The sequence below is a fragment of the Octopus sinensis genome, linkage group LG2, assembly GCF_006345805.1.
Source record: "Octopus sinensis linkage group LG2, ASM634580v1, whole genome shotgun sequence".
Classification (NCBI taxonomy): Eukaryota; Metazoa; Mollusca; class Cephalopoda; order Octopoda; family Octopodidae; genus Octopus; species Octopus sinensis.
In genome coordinates, this window is record NC_042998.1 from 99,458,707 (window position 1) to 99,476,764 (window position 18,058).

The following is an 18,058-nucleotide window of genomic DNA, read 5'->3' on the forward strand; positions in this document are numbered from 1 at the left end:
TCATTTTTTTTCAAATTATCAAAAATGAGTTGATTTACCTAATCCTTAAGAAGAACTTTGATTTTGACAATATAAAAATCTGACTCTTTCAGTAATCATTAATTTCTTTTGACAATGAACTGATGATATGAGAGATCTTATGTGGCTAAAATTAATTTCTTTGATTGCCAAGAGTTTTATTATAACAAAATTTTTTCCTGTGGCCATCATACTTTTGATGGAAATAAAATGTTATTTGTTTAGCATCATTAGTCATCATCATCATTTAAAGTTCACTTTTCCATGCTTGCATGGTCAGATGGAATTTGTTGAGGCAGATTTTCTGCAATCAGAAGCCTTTCTTCTCATCCAACCCTCACCTGTTTCTAAACAAGGTAATATTTTCCCATAGCTAGAGATGTTTCTCGTGCAACACTGGAAATGAATAACCTTGCTTTTATGATAATGATGCTCATTTAAAACTATTGCATATCTTGACAAAGATACATACAAACACACACATGCATATATAAGCTTCTTTCAGTTTGTCTACGAAATTCACTCAAGGTTTTGGTCAGCTTGGGACTATAGTAGAAGGCATTTACCCAAGTTGTTGTGCAGTGAAACTGAACTCAAGACCACATGGTTGGGAAACAAGATTCTTAACCTCACAGCCACACCTACACCTATTAGTGCCTAAACTATTTTTGTACTCATAGCGACAAAGCATTGTAGCCAAACTTCTGTTTTATTCAGGTCACTGAGTGCAAGATGATCATCCTGATTTAATATCTGCCAGCAGGGGTTGGACAGTTCAACAGGATCAAACAAGCCAGAAAACTGCATTGAACTTTAATGTCTGCTTTGGAACGGTCTCTACAGAATGTACTGAGTGAGGTCGCCAAGTAACAAGACAAAAAAGTCCCTTCCATATGTATGAATGTAAAACGTATGCAACACTATAATAAAAACAACAATGATATCACATGTAAATATCTAAGTTAGTTGATCCTCTTAACACTAGTCAGTAGAACAAAGACCTATATTCAAATATCTCAAGCAGTATTTTGTAATTAGGGTAATATAGAAGAATCTGAACCAGCATACTTTTAATTACAACTGTTTGCTGCACTTACTAACCCTTTCTTTCAATTAGTATCAAAAGAGTTACCCTGTCAAAGTAATGAAGGGATTGGCATGTCTAAAGTATTCCGGAATGCTATGAAGAAACTCTGTGTGTGCATATGTGCTTTATGATTTCAATCATCATCATCATCATCATCGTTTAACGTCCGTTCTCCATGCTAGCATGGGTTGGACGGTTCGACCGGGGTTCTGGGAAGCCAGAAGGCTGCACCAGGCTCCAGTCTAATTTGGCAATGTTTCTACAGCTGGATGCCCTTCCTAACGCCAACCACTCCGTGAGTGTAGTGGGTGCTTTTTACGTGCCACCTGCACAGGTGCCAGGCGGGGCTGGCAACGGCCACGGTCAGATTGGTGTATTTTATGTGCCACCGGCACGGAAGCCAGTCGAGGCGGTGCTGGCATCGGCCACGAGTCGGATAGTGCTTTTTACGTACCACCAGACCAGGGATCCTGGCTGGTTCAATTCGATTTCGATTTCGCTTGCCCCAACATGTCTTCACAAGCAAAGGGGGTTGGCAAGGGTGCCTGTCGTACGGTCGCATTGGAGTATTTTACGTGCCACGGCCACGAGTCGGATAGTGCTTTTTACGTACCACCAGACCAGGGATCCTGGCTGGTTCAATTCGATTTCGATTTCGCTTGCCCCAACATGTCTTCACAAGCAAAGGGGGTTGGCATGGGTGCCTGTCGTACGGTCGCATTGGAGTATTTTACGTGCCACGGCCCCGAGTCGGATAGTGCTTTTTACGTACCACCAGGCCAGGGATCCTGGCTGGTTCAATTCGGTTTCGATTTCGATTTCGCTTGCCCCAACATGTCTTCGCAAGCATGGGGGGTTGGGATGGGTGTCTGTCGTCGGATGAGGTTCTATATCGACTTCGCTTGCCTCAACCGGTCTTTGTGTCCAAGGGAGGAAAGGCATTCATAAGTGGGCTGGGCTCACTTGTCCTGCCTGGTCTTCTCACGTACAGAATATTTCCAAAGGTCTCGGTCTCTGGTCATTTCCTCAGTGAGGCCTAAAGTTCGAAGGTCGTGCTTCACCACCTCGTCCCAGGTTTTCCTGGGTCTACCTCTTCCACGGGTTCCCTCAACTGCTAGGGATTGGCACTTTCTCACACACCTATCTTCATCCATTCTCGCCACATGACCATACCAGCGCAATCGTCTCTCTTGCACACCACAACTGATGCTTCTTAGGTACAACATTTCTCTCAAGGTGCTAACGCTCTGTCGAGTATGTACACTGACATTACACATCCATCGGAGCATACTGGCTTCATTCCTCACGAGCTTACGCATGTCCTCAGCAGTCACAGCCCATGTTTCGCTGCCATGTAGCATGGCTGTTCGTACACACGCATCATACAGTCTGCCTTTTACTCTGAGCGAGAGGCCTTTAGTCACCAGCAGAGGTAAGAGCTCCCTAAACTTTGCCCAGGCTATTCTTATTCTAGCAGTTACACTTTCAGCGCACCCACCCCCACTACTGACTTGGTCACCTAGATAACGGAAGCTATCAACTACTTCTAGTTTTTCCCCCTGGAAAGTGACGGAAGTTGTTTTCTGCAGATTTTCGGAGGTTAATGCTCCCGAGCATCTGCCACATACAAAAACTATCTTCCCAGTTAGCCTACCTTTGACATTGCTGCACCTCTTATGTGTCCATAGCTTACACTGGGTACATCTTATAGAGTTTCTACCTACACCTTTTCTACAGATCGAGCAGGGCCATCTTCCTGAAGATATTTGTGGATTGTCTACCTTTCTACTTATTAGTACTTTGGTTTTAGCTAGGTTGACTCTAAGGCCCCTTGATTCTAAACCCTCCTTCCACACCTGGAACTTCTCCTCCAGTTCTGATAGTGACTCAGCAATAAGAGCAAGGTCGTCAGCGTAGAGGAGCTCCCAGGGACAGCCTGTCTTGAATTCCTCCGTAATTGCCTGGAGTACTATGATAAATAGGAGGGGGCTGAGTACTGAACCCTGGTGGACCCCAACCTCTACTTTGAATTCTTCTGTGTACATGTTGCCAACCCTAACCTTACTTACGGCATCTCTGTACATGGCTTGCACAGTCCTCACCAGCCATTCATCTATCCCTAGTTTCCTCATTGACCACCAGATAAGGGATCGGGGGACCCTATCAAAAGCTTTCTCCATGTCAACGAAAGCCAGGTACAGGGGCTTATCTTTGGCTAGGTATTTCTCCTGCAGCTGCCTTACCAGGAATATAGCATCAGTGGTACTTTTTCCTGGCACGAACCCAAACTGCATCTCATCTAAACTAACTCTCTCTCTAATTAGTTGGGCTATGACCCTCTCCGTAACCTTCATTACTTGATCCAACAGCTTGATACCTCTGTAATTATTTGTATCTAGGGCATCACCTTTACCTTTGTAGCAGTTGACTAGTATGCTGCTGCACCAGTCATTGGGTATGACTCCTTCGTGTATCACCTGGTTGACTATACGGGTGACTAGGTTATAGCCGACACTGCCAGATATTTTGAGCATCTCTGCAGTAATTCCTGATGGGCCTGGGGCTTTCCCTGTCTTCATGCTTCTAATTGCCTTAGCTACCACGGAACTATCAACTCGGATAGCTGGTCCCTCTGTAGGGTCAACATTCGGCAGACTCTCTTTATCCCATTCATTTTCCTCATTCAGTAACCTTTCATAGTGGCGTCTCCAAGCTTCTCTCTTTGCATCCTCATTTAGCGCAAGTGAACCATCCTCCATGCGAACACATTTCTCTCCTACCACATCACGATTCTCTCTCACACACTGTCTTGCAACACGAAATACCTCAAGTCTTTCATCCTCACGGCGCAGGACATTGGCAAATTTTCTCTTATCTGCTTCCCCTCTGGCTAGATAGACCTGTCTCCTAGCTTCCCTTCTGGCAGTCTGATACCCTTCCCTGCTACCACCGTTCTTCCAGGCCTTCCAAGCCTGTTTCTTTTGTCTAATAGCCCTGAAGTAGCAATAAATCAAGGTGAACTATCTGCCTGGAAAACACTTCAACTCCTCTTGGGAACAGTTGGGAATCAAGCTAACTTGCCTATTATCATGAATTTTTTTATAATGTCAAATATCTACTCTGTATCCACTTATCAAATATTGATGTATTTTTCATACCAAAATTAAAAGGATTACTATGAATTTATAACTATATTATGAATTGACTCTGCTTTCCTTCATTTACTATCTCATGTACTGTGTGTGTGTGTGTGTGTGTGTGTGTGTGTGTGTGTGTATGTGCTTGCACCCACATGCTTAATGACCAACGGGACAAATGACCAGCAATTATCAAAAATTCAGGTCCATGGATTTAGGTGATTCACAATGTCTTTATAAGCCTATTTTAGCTCTTAAAGAATTCTGACAATGATGGCATGGACACTTTTGGAGTCTTTGTAGCAAATCAGCTTCTTTTGTTTAGTCCCATGTTTCTGATTACTTTCAAAGAATTTGTGTCTAATGTGGAATTTTTTCATCCAGAGCACACAATTACCTCAATAGTCAAGGAGGAAATAGTAATGTTAAAGATTCTGGATGCTTGTTTTGGCTGATCTTTGTATTACTGTCTTGGAACTCTGACTGGATGTGTTCCCTCTTACAATTCTCTACAGATAAGTATTTTCATCTTTGAATGGGATTAACCCATCAAACCTGTGATGTAACACCCCAGCCTAATGGTTTTGAATCTGATTCTCTTTAGAATATCATTATCTTTTACATGGTCTTGCTAACATATGCCCAAGATGGTTTACAGCTTTATCTGATGGAAGTATTCCAACTTCTCTATATTTTTTTTGTAAAAACATCCAAGTTTCACATGCAAGAGAATTGTGGGAACAGTTGTGCATGTGATGATTTTATCACAACAGAAGACTCTTTTGTAGTTTCCCAAAATGAGCATGCATAGGAGGAATGCAATTCCAAATTCCAACAGATACAGTGGTGATACTTCTCAGTTGAGAGAAATAATTAAATTGTCCAACCAGGCACTGTTTCTGTTCAAGATAGTCACTACTTCAACATCATCATCATCATTTAACATCCATTGTCCATGCTGGTATGGATTGGACAGTTTGACAAGGGTTGGCAAGCTGGAAGGTTGCACTAGACTCCAGTCTGATTTGGCAAGGTTTCTACAGCTGGATGCCCTTCTTAATGCCAAGCACTCCGAGAGTGTAATGGGTGCCATTTGCATGACACTGGTATCTTTCCTGAATGTGATTTTGCTCGGCTTGATGTGTCTTCTCAAGCACGGCATAATGCCAAAGGTCTTGGTCATTATCTCTGTGAGACCCAACACACAAATGGTGCTTTTTACGTGCCACCAGCATGGATGCCAATTATGTAACGCCATCATCAGCTATGATTATAACTTCATTTGGCGAGTCTTCTCAAGCACAGCATATTGTCAAAGGTCTCAGTCACTAGTAACTGCCTCTGTGAGGCCCAATGTTCGAAGATCATGCTTCAACACCTTGTCCCATGTCTTTCTGGGTCTACCTCTACCACAGGTTCCCTCCACAGTTAGAGATCAGCACTTCTTTACACTACTGTCCTTGTCTATACGCATCACATGACCATATTGGCACAGTCGTCTCTAGCACACCACACCTGATACTTCTCGTACCTAACTTTTCTCTCAAGATGCTTACACTCTGTCAAACATGCACACTGACATTGCACATACTGGCTTCATTTCTCCCAAGCCTACGCATGTCCTCAGCTGTCACAGCCCATGTCACACTGCCATGTAGTATAGCTGCTTGCATATAGGCATCATACAATCTGCCTTTCACTCTGAGTGAGAGGCCATTTGTTGCCAGCAGAGGTAGGCTCTCTCTGAACTTTATCTAACCTATTCTTATTCTCACAGATACAATCTCGGAGCATCCACCTCCACTACTAACTTGGTCACCTATATAATGGAAGTTATCTACTACTTCTAGTTTACCTCAATGGCAGTTGGAGTTTATTTTCTGTACACTTTTGGTGTTTATAGTACCTGTGCATCTTCCACACACAAAAGCTATTTTCCCTGTTAATCTTCCTCTGGTATTACTGCACCTCTCAAATATCCAAAGCTTACATCAGGTGCATCTTATGGAGTTTCTACCTATGCCTTTTCTACAGATCGAGCAGAGCTGTCTACCTGAAGGGATTTGTGATTTGTCTACCTTCCTACTTACTAAGACTTTGGTTTTTGATAGGTTAACTCTAAGGCCCTTTGATTCTAGACCTGGAACTTCTCTGGTTCTGGTAGTGATTCACCTATAACAGTAAGGTCATCAGTATAGAGTAGTTCCCAGGGGCAGCCTATGTTAAATTCATCTGTTATTGCCAGGAGGCCTATGATGAACAAGAGGGGTCTGAAGACTGATCGTTGGTGAACCCCTACTTGTACCTTGAATTCTTTGCTGTACTAGTTGCCAACCCTCACCTTATTGATAGTGTCCCTATACAGGGGTTGTACAGCTCTTACCAACCACTCATCTATTCCTAGTTTCCATATTGGCCACCAGATAAGGGATCCCTGCCAAAGGCTTTCTCCAAGTCAACGAAAGCCAAGTACAGAGGTATTTCTCCTGCAGCTGCCTTACCAGAAATATAGCATCAGTGGTGCTACAGCCTGGCACAAAACCAAAGCTGAATCTCATCTAGACTGACTCTCTCCCTAATTACTTAGGCTATGATTCTACATAACATTCATCACCTGATCCAACAATTTGATACTTCTGTATTTATTTCTATCTAAGGCATCACCTTTACCTTTGTAGCATTTGACTATGGTGCTGCTACTTTTCTATTTTTTTTTTTGCGGGGTGGGATATTAACGTCTAGACCAAAAAGCATCCATGAGTGTTCCTGGACATCTTTGTATATCTTTAGCACTGGGCTCTCCTATGTCATTATCATCAATATATTTAAGCTTAGAACAAACATACATTCATTCCTCCAGTTACTTTGAAGGCTCAAAATCTCATTGTTACTGGACAGAAACTTCAGCATACTTAGCCTTTCTTTATTCACAGAAAACAAAATTCTGAAACAAATGTATAAAAGGAAGACAATGAAATATCGGAAATGTTCAGAATTAGATCATTTTCTGATGATGTATGTTAGGATACATATTAGCGAAAGCATTGAGTTCTTAAACAAAGGAACAAAAATCTCCTAATGGATTATTATAAGCATCTAAACTTGTTGAGTTTGCTTAGTTTCAAATGAAAATTTAAATCCTGAGTATGTTTGTAATGCAGATGATACAGAACCGTTTTGGAATGTTTGCAAAGAAGAACATCAACAAGTGAGGATACAGAATCCTTATGGGGTGATAAAGCATCAGAACTGATAAAAAATGTTATTGGTAATTATCTTCTGCCTAAACAGCACAGCATTAATCCACCCCCAGAACAGTGACGATATGTTAAGTCTAAGCATCACACACTTTTATGAGGTAGCATGTACAGTTTAATAACACTGGCAAGTCAGTATGTAAGTTTCTTAATGATTTTAATGTTTACTGTGTTATCAATGCTTGGAAGTCTGTAGGAAAATGGATGGCATAAATTGTGGTCAGAAGTGATGTTTGAGTGCACCAGATGAAGACAATGGAAATGCTTTTGAAGGATTTTGAAATTCAAAGGAAAAACAGATTACATACGAACAGCTTTCGGCAAGACTTCCTTTTGTACCCACCCCCAAAAAACACCCCTTAATTTATATATATATATATATATATATATATATATATATATATATATATATATACACAGAATACGAATCTGCAAAAAAAAATTGGCAAAAATCGGCATTTTGAAATCACCCCCACCCCACTAATTTCTTCATTTTAAACTTTTTTCAGACATTTTCTTCTTTTTTTTTTCCCAAAATATGCGGAAAAATATGGAGATTATGATTCTGAAAAAAATTTCCAAAAATTTTTATAGTTAGGGTTGGGATTTTAGGGTTAGGGAAAAAAGTGAAAAATGTAGAAATTGAGGGGTAGGAGGGGGGAATTTCAAAATGCCGATTTTTGGCAATTTTTCGGAATCTCCGTATCCGAAAACGGGGGTTTTATGGGGTGGGGGTGGGGAGAAAATGGGGGTGAGGATGTCTTTCCCAGCTTTCTTATGCTCGTTATTTAATCCTATTGCAAAATATTTTGCCTTCAAAGATAGGTGAAGATCATGGAGAATGGATGAGTGTAAATGAAGATGCAACAACCGTTCATTAGTGCACTGACCCAGAAATTGTAGATTTGTTATAAGCCCACAGCAACAAGCCAGTGGAAAAGACAGCAACGAAACAAATATAGCAAAAGAGCCTCTATTGATAAATTCAGTTGACAGGATAAGTTCTAGCAGGTCTAGAACAACGAAGTTTTACAAGTGAACAAGAAATAACTAACATTTACATTCTGAGACAAACTCAAAGAAAGGCCAAAGCATATGAAATGGCTCAACTTGCAAGTTATGTTTTAAAAAAAAAATAGCTGAAAAGTCTGGAGCAGAGTAGTAATCATTTGACAATATAACGGTCTCAATCAATATCTGCTAACCAGATGTGCTGTCACCTTCATTAATATCTTAGTCACGTTTCAAAGAAAGAACCTCGATAGCCCTTCATATCAAAAAGATGCTAATCCTGACAGCCTTCACTCCGAGACAATAATGCAGATGTGCTTAGTTACTTTTCGCTTCAGAAACGGCAGTGAAGAAAGTGTTTGTTAGTCATTAAAATTTCACTTCCTTTTCATTTAATGTTTCTTTATTAATCAGTCAGCCGTTGAGTTAATATTTTAAGTGTATTCTAACTACTTTTTAATTCAGTAAAACCACTAATCCAACACTCTTCAGGTCCCAATGATGCCGGATTAGCGATGGTCGTTCCGTCTCTCCCTCTCTCTTTTTTCTCTCTATCTATACACACACACAGTTGGCCCGAAGTCAGCCTTGAACAAGCTATCCTGTCATCAAAAGCATTCAAACCATGACCATATATTTTCTCAAAGATCACCTGAAAGGGTAATCCAGAATTGACTTATGTTCTTTATCTTCTTGATGCTGTTTGGTTAGCGAAAAATTTGTTTGCCCTTTTTTTCCTCTTTTCATTTTTTTAAAAATCTTGACTCCAGAACCATTAGAACGTTAGACAAAAATACCTTGCAATATTTGTCCTAGCTCTTTTTATCTTCTGAGTTTACAACTCATCGCCAACTTCGCCTTTCATTGCACCGAAATCGATAAAATATTAGTCAAGCATTTGTCAATTTAATCGTCTCCTGTCAAGGCTTTGTGCCTAGAAGGCGACCAGCTAACAGAATCGTTAGAGCGTTGGAATAAATGCCTTGCAGTATTTGTTGACCCAGTTCTTTACGTTCTGAGTTCAAATCCCGCAGAGCTCAACTCTGCCTTTCATCTCTCGAGGGTCGATAAATAAAGTACCAGTCAACTAATTTGTTGGCCATGTGCCTAAATTAGAAACTAAGGAAAAGATGTGAGAAGGGTGGAGAAGCTGGAATGAGACCAGAAGACTGGCAAAAATCAGAGCTGGTTGGAGAGATGGGGTTGCGGCCTTATGTGCCTGAATGCACGAAGAGAACTAGTGGAAAAAGGAAGGCGGCGAGCTGGCAAAATCGTTAGCACGCCGGGCAAAATGCTTAGCGGCATTTCGTCAGTTTTTACGTTTTGAGTTCAAATTCTGATGAAAAACTTTGCTTTTCATCCTTTGGTGGTAGTGGTAGTTGATCGATGAAATAAGTATCAGTTGAACACTGGGTCGATATAATCCACCAGATCCCCTCCTCATAAATTTCAGGCTTTGTGCCTATAGTAGAAATAATTATTAGCCGCAAAAGACATTCTCCAATAACTGTGTAGTGTGATTAAAATAATTGTTAAACGATAATTGACCCCCAATTCGCAAATCGATTTGTTAAAACATGTCAGATTTAGAGGGTGGGAAGAACCTACCTACCCATACACACACTTTCCAAAAAGCATTATGTGAATAAGGTGGATACCGCCAGAAATTGAAATCCGATTGCGGTCTTGTTTCAGCTGCACTATAATCTAGAGGTTCGACAGATAGAACCAATATTTCTCTCTCTTTATTGGTCTTAACAACGGAGGTGTGTGTGGATTGAGTGGGGTCATGGTCATGTTCAAAGAAAGCTGTTATAGTAGTCTGGGATAAAAAAGAGCATGAGGTTGGCATGAAAAATGTAGACGTTTGGAAAGTATGCGATTAGTGTATGCAAAATTTGGAACAAGTATCAAGTTGAACTGGTAATATAAAGCTAAGATTGCCCAAGCAGTAAGCAGTGTAGTAAGCCAGACGGATTGTGACTAAAGCCACAGTAGTATTAGTAATAGTAAAAAAAAATTACTACTACAAATCTAAAATAGTAGCTTAAGTAAGTTACTTACCGGATCGACTTTATCCCAGTTGTTGTACTTGCCAGTAAAATCCAGGGTCATGACATGACCACACACTGATGTAAATTTGAAGTAAGCCGGTTCGCCTTGAAATTTACCTCGATATTCATGCACTGAACAGGCTCCATTATAACCTTTTCGAGATGTCATGCTGTTGTTGGATAAGATTTTGGCTAACGAAGCAGCCAAAGATGGCTTTTCAGCCACCATAAATACAGTCTTCATTTTTCACTTATAAAATATTCCTAAATACCGTATGCATAAACAGAATAACATTCATTTTACTCCTGGAACACCGATAGTTTGTACTCTTGAAATATGAAATATTCATTGAGGAACTTTCCGTATATATTCGGTTGACTTCGGATAATCTCGTAACTAATGTCGAATGATTTTCGTTGTCATACGTAAACATCCGTTGTCATTCGTTAACTTCCGGTCATTGATATGTCGACTACTTAATTGTATTTATCATCTTATAAATACATTTTCTTAATGGACATTAAAAATATTCTTGTGTCTTCTTAGAAATTAAAACAACGGCTTTTCAGCACTCAGACACTCCTCTAATTCTATTCCAATTATTTGAATTAGTAAAGGAACTTACATAGTCACGCAGTCTGCTAAATGCGCTAGTCAACAGCTGTATCTACATTTTCTCTCGTCTTAAATTTGGTGATCTTTGATTATAACGTGCCACTTACACTTTATCAAACTATAGCTGTTGGTAGGATTTGAATTGGAAACTTCAAGGAATTTATTTATTTGTGAGGACGAGCTAGCTTGCTTATCATGGGGGATATTTTGAAATATAATTAAGAATTATTTTGTGTTGTTGTTGTAACCCATTTTTGTGTTACTTTTGTGTATTGAATTTGTTTTATTTTACGTTGTTGTTGTTAAAATAGCAGAGGTGGGGCTTCGATTTCTAGCAGAATGAGAGATCGTATAGATGCTCCTTTCGTAAAGAATTGAAATTATTCAATTAACGTTTTTATGAGTTTAAACGTGAGAATAATTCGTTCATTCCTGTCTTATTTTCTTTAAAAAATAAATAAGATAGCTTAATCCCTCAAAATGGAGCTTTGTAAGTTGGGGAAACTTTAAGTTTCCTTTCAGTTGTGCAAAAGAATGATACAAACAATAACATTGCTTTAAGGATTAAAAGTTGAAACAAACGAAGACAATATTATCATAGCAATAATTCAGACAAATAACATTTTCCACAGTTCTCGAACACTGTCATTTACACCAAATAGAAGTAGTTTTATATTTTGGGACAGCGAAAATAAATACAGGATATTATTCACAAATAGCAATATAATCTTTCAAAAAAATTCTAGCTTGTCACCATGCTTATGTGTATCATTGTTCTATCTCCACTGATTCAGTTAAATATTTTGGGAGGATCATTCTACCAACAAAAACACACGCACTGGTAATTTGCTCATTTCATTATTGTTAATTAACGCCTCTAGAGACGATGCCATGATAAAATGCACCCAATACAGTCTTTAAAACTGGTTGATGTTAGGGAGAGTGTCTTGTCATAGAAACTGTGCTTAAATAAAATATATGAGCAATACATGGTCCTATGATCCATCAAACAAGGCAGAAACTACGAATAAGAACTGACTTGGATAGGGATGTATCAATTTAAACCAGCATAGAAAGTGGATGTAAAGTTAAAACTGAACAACAGGAAAATGAATAAGAACTCTAACACAAAAATTAACAAGACACAGAAGTATGGTGCAGGCTTCTGCTTGGCCAGCTCCTATCAAACTGTCTAAAACATGCCAGGATAGTAGGAGGACATTAAATGATGATGAACTATGCAAAAAATAATTCTTACGTACTCACAAAAATATCATCAGTGACTAATAAACTGATCAAAGCACAGATTCAGAAAAAGATCTTCAGCTGCTATCACTATTGTTATCAGCTACAGTGTGACAAATTCAAAGTGGTCCTTTATAACCAGAGATTACCTTCTTCAAGTATCTGACCATCATTATGCTCTTTCTTCCCTCCCGTTTTTCTAGGAATAAGTCTGGTCAATTTTTATGGGTATTATGCTACTGTTTATTATAACAACTAGCTGACATACCCGGTAATTCCTGGGAAAGCGGGGCTTATCCCTTTGTTCCGTTAATCCAATAGCAACAATACAAAGTATGTAGCCCTTGAAATGGTTTTCGTACATTTACAGAGAATACCAAACTGTCTTACACAGGATCTTGTTTTTAGGAATTCCCAATAAGTTATGAATACCCAAATTGTGAAGTCAATTATGTAATAACATGAAATTAGTTACTCGATGGTAAGAATTCAAATAAAGCAGCCCCAAAAAGGGCTTTAATGCGTTTCCAGAGTATATAGAACTTAGGAGGAAAGACTAATAAGATATGTATACTAAAATCATGCAGCATGTTACGTAACAACAGGCTAATCAGACATGAGATAATAACAATTCAAAGTAAATAACTCTGAAAAGTGCTTTTGTGTGTTCCCAGAGAATATTACTCTCAGGGGTGCTAGTGTTGGTATATTCATGAATAAGTCACTAACCGAAATAAGTGGATCTATTGTTTAGGAAAATACTATTTACTTGTTTAAGGGTTGTACTGGATAAATTGCAGAAATAACTCTAACAGTTCAAATACTAAGAAATAAGCATATTCAATTTCATTTTTACCAAATAATTTAGGAAAATGAATGAGCTATTTTTCTTGGCTATATATAAGGATTCCTTCCAGGGGCAAATGGGTATTTCCCTTAGTTTTTAAAATAAAATATATTTAAGGATCCCTTCCAGGGGCCCTATTATCATTTTTTCAACAATCTGAGTATGCCATGAGGTGTCCAGACATGAGTTCTACTTGCGTATCAAGTTTCATCAAAATCAATAAACCGATGTAGGAGGAGTTAGCTAGCAACTCCACAAACATACCCACAGACAGAATTTCCCACATATGTCGTAAATAATGGTTTTTGATATCGGCACAATGCCATGCAGTTTTGTGGTGAGAAACACTGATAATAGTATCAGTGCTTGACTGTTGCTTTACTGACACCTACCTACTGTAACAGTATTTGAACTCAAAATAAAAGGAACATAACTATATAGATGGGTCAATTCCACCATCTTTGAAACTCAACAGTGCTGTATGTGCTAGCATATTTGATGTACTAAATCATGAAATTTCAATTGCCAGAGCAGCCGACTGGCTTCCGTGCCAGTGGCACGTAAAAAGCACCATTCGAGCGTGATTGTTACCAGTGTCGCCTTACTGGCACATGAAAAAACATTTGAGTGAGGTTGCCAGTGCCACTGGACTGGCTCCTGTGCAGGTGGTATTCTCTGTAAATGCACAAAAACCATTTGAGCATGGCCGTTGCCAGTACTACCCTACTGGCACGTAAAAGCACCCACTACACTCTTGGAGTAGTTGGCGTTAGGAATAGCATCCAGCTGTAGAAACTCTGCCAGATGAGATTGGAGCCTGGTGCAGCCATCTGGTTCACCAGTCCTTAATCAAATCATCCAACCCGTGCTAGCATGGAAAGTGGATGTTAAATGATGATGATGATATACTCTTAGTAACACCATAATCCTGTGAAGCATCCTGGAATAAAACCAAAAACTATGCTTAGAAACTGGGATTTGTCCTGTTACTTGTATGATTTGGGAGCATCAGCTCAGACTGGTCATGTTGCTTGATTTTCCAAGTTAGATCCTGCATGTTGTGTTCTCTTCTGTGAGGACCCAGCTAGGGTGACTATTGGAGTCCATTAATCACAAGCCACATGGTCACAGTGGATGAGGAAGTGTTTTGCAGAGATGGGGACTGACTGGGACACTGTTTGGAGGGTTGCCCAGGATGACCCAAGCAAATACTAAGAAATGGTGGATGAAATGGTGCATGCCACCATACCTAACCTGACACACTTAGTAACGGAGACAATCATCAAGTGACTAATTGTGGTAAAAATGGCATCAGAGACAATCTTAAGGTTTTAATTGATTAAATACATAATGCATTAGGGATTTAGTCTGATTCTTAGTTGTACAGTGACATCTTCAGGCATAATTTAAACTTATCAGTACTCATCAGCAAAGTATAGCCAAACTATTATTAAATTTACTCTAGTATTTGATTGGTATTTATTTTATTTATCCAAGAAAATTTGAAAGCAAGGTTGAGATGACAGAGGACTAAGATATGTGGTATATTGCTGTACTTAAGAAGACCTGCCCCACCAAAATAGAACTGAGATCCTAAAACCAAGGTGTCACATAAAAGGCATTGGTGTGGCTGCTGTTACCATATAAAAAGCACTGGTAATGGTGTCACATAAAAAGCACCATTCGAGCGTGATTGTTACCAGTGTCGCCTTACTGGCACATGAAAAAACATTTGAGTGAGGTTGCCAGTGCCACTGGACTGGCTCCTGTGCAGGTGGTATTCTCTGTAAATGCACAAAAACCATTTGAGCATGGCCGTTGCCAGTACTACCCTACTGGCACGTAAAAGCACCCACTACACTCTTGGAGTAGTTGGCGTTAGGAATAGCATCCAGCTGTAGAAACTCTGCCAGATGAGATTGGAGCCTGGTGCAGCCATCTGGTTCACCAGTCCTTAATCAAATCATCCAACCCGTGCTAGCATGGAAAGTGGATGTTAAATGATGATGATGATGATATACTCTTAGTAACACCATAATCCTGTGAAGCATCCTGGAATAAAACCAAAAACTATGCTTAGAAACTGGGATTTGTCCTGTTACTTGTATGATTTGGGAGCATCAGCTCAGACTGGTCATGTTGCTTGATTTTCCAAGTTAGATCCTGCATGTTGTGTTCTCTTCTGTGAGGACCCAGCTAGGGTGACTATTGGAGTCCATTAATCACAAGCCACATGGTCACAGTGGATGAGGAAGTGTTTTGCAGAGATGGGGACTGACTGGGACACTGTTTGGAGGGTTGCCCAGGATGACCCAAGCAAATACTAAGAAATGGTGGATGAAATGGTGCATGCCACCATACCTAACCTGACACACTTAGTAACGGAGACAATCATCAAGTGACTAATTGTGGTAAAAATGGCATCAGAGACAATCTTAAGGTTTTAATTGATTAAATACATAATGCATTAGGGATTTAGTCTGATTCTTAGTTGTACAGTGACATCTTCAGGCATAATTTAAACTTATCAGTACTCATCAGCAAAGTATAGCCAAACTATTATTAAATTACTCTAGTATTTGATTGGTATTTATTTTATTTATCCAAGAAAATTTGAAAGCAAGGTTGAGATGACAGAGGACTAAGATATGTGGTATATTGCTGTACTTAAGAAGACCTGCCCCACCAAAATAGAACTGAGATCCTAAAACCAAGGTGTCACATAAAAGGCATTGGTGTGGCTGCTGTTACCATATAAAAAGCACTGGTAATGGTGTCACATAAAAAGCACCCAGTACACTCTGTAAAGCAGTTGGCATTAGGAAGAGCATCCAGTTGTAGAAACCAAGTCAAAACTGACTATGGAACCTGATATGGCTAGATCTTGTCAAGCCAGCATGGAAAATGGACATTTGATAATGATAAAAGTTAGTCTTGATGGGATTTGAACTCAGAACATAAAAGGAATTAATTAAATACTGCAAGACATCTTGTTTTATAAACTGTTTAAAGATTTAGCCAAGAGGAAGGCGCTGCAGTCATAATATTTGCAGGCCCTCTGTGGCTGGTGAGACAGAATCAATTAACATTCATCTTAAACAACTTGATGTCCCAGGAAGAACATCAGTATGGAGGAAATCACAAAAAAGTGGTTTGTGCAAGATCTAGGATACAATAAGGATGACAAGAGATGCGACAATGTTGGCATAAGTTGGTCAGTAAATATAGGCAAGAGAGGAATTCCACGAGAAGTGGAATATTTTTCCAACTTCAGCTATGAAATTTTTCTGTTATCAAGGAACATTCTGTAGGCTGAGAACAACTTTTGCAATGAAGATATGACATTTGGACCACTATCTGATTAGTGACTTCAGGCTTAAGGCCAGAAAGATCCAGAGACACAAGCCAATATGATAAAGAAGGCTGTGGAAGCTCAAGGATCCTTTAAACAGGCAGAAATTTAGAGATGTCCTTAATGAGGCTTTTGATAAAAAGGAGGGAGAGATAGAGACATATGACAAAGTGGACAACTGGAAGTTCCTACAGGACAATCTACTAAGGGCAACAGACCAAATTTGTGGTTGGAGCAAAGCCTTCGCTAGACCAAGAGTGATGTAATGGTGGAACAGTGATGCTGACATGGTCATAAAAAAGAAGAGACAGGTCTGGAAAGAATGGAAAAAAGCAGGTAGCAAAGAATCATAGCAGAAGGCTAAAAGGGAGGCTAGACATCAGGTTTAGCAAGCTAGGATAGAAGCAGAAAAGAAAGGGTTTGCCAAAGTCTACAGTTTGAAGATCAGAGACTTGAAGTGTTCCAGATTGCTAGACAACTGGGTGACAGATTGTGCGACTGCCGAGCAGCAATCCGAGACAAGGAGTAAGATGATGCTTGTTGCGGCAGTGATGCAGTGACACCTGGAGTTGAAGCCATGGTTCTGTCCAGGGCGGGACAGATGGCATTGCTCTGTTTCAGTGACGCCGTGTCGCCTGTGGTGGATTGGGAAGCGACGACTAGCCCATCCGCCGTGCTGGCAGCGATGCAACATGAAGTCAGTGGCGTAACCTGACTGGGTCCTCGACTGCGAGGAGAAAACGACGATCACCCTCTGTGCATTGGGCTGACGGGTGGAAGAAGCGAAGAGCGGGTGGCCATGATGGCGATGGTGGCAGCAGCGAGAGCGCAAGGCACGTGCTGCTTGCAGTAGTGACGTGCCGACATCATCCGCAGATGCCTGGTGGAAGCGGCATGCTGGGTGGAAAAGGACGTTGAGTCGGGGCTGGGGGGTGGGGAGCAGTGGTGAGAAAGGCATAAGAAAGAGAAAAAAAAACCCGTGATCGACCATGGAAAGCACGTGCAATGAGGTTGTCCTGGCTCTGCGAGCAAAAGTGTATGGGCGCACGGCGTGTAGTGGGTGCTTTTATGTACCACTGGCACAAGGGCCAATCAGGCAGTACTGGCAATAGCCACACTCAAATGGTGCTTTTTACGTGTCAACTACTGCTAGACAATGTGTCAGTGAGAATCAAGATACTGTATGAGAGAAGTGTGCATAGCTGGATAATAGTATGCTTGCAGTAAGTGATGTGGACAAGAGGAGTGGAAAGATAACTGTGAGACTGTTGAATGTAGAGAATTAATGGGACAAGGAAAGTCTCCCTCATGTGAACCCACCAGAGGGATCAGCTATCCTAGTGGACAGTGGTGTCGTAGATAAGGCTATTAAAACCTGAAAAAAAACAGGAAAACCCCATGTCCATCCAGAATCAGAGCCAAGATGCTCAAAGT

General features: G+C 40.2%; 1 protein-coding gene across 1 annotated transcript in view; it reads right to left on the minus strand.

Annotated features, from left to right (window-relative positions):
• LOC115232347 (DNA topoisomerase 3-beta-1) overlaps window positions 1-10,953 on the minus strand; it is a 39,849-nt gene extending 28,896 nt beyond the window's left edge. Inside the window, exon 1 of the mRNA XM_029802184.2 lies at window positions 10,575-10,953. Coding sequence (XP_029658044.1) covers window positions 10,575-10,808 — 234 coding nt within the window. The 5' untranslated portion in view covers window positions 10,809-10,953. The remainder of the gene's footprint in view (window positions 1-10,574) is intronic.
• Between the last annotated feature and the right edge of the window lie 7,105 nt (window positions 10,954-18,058).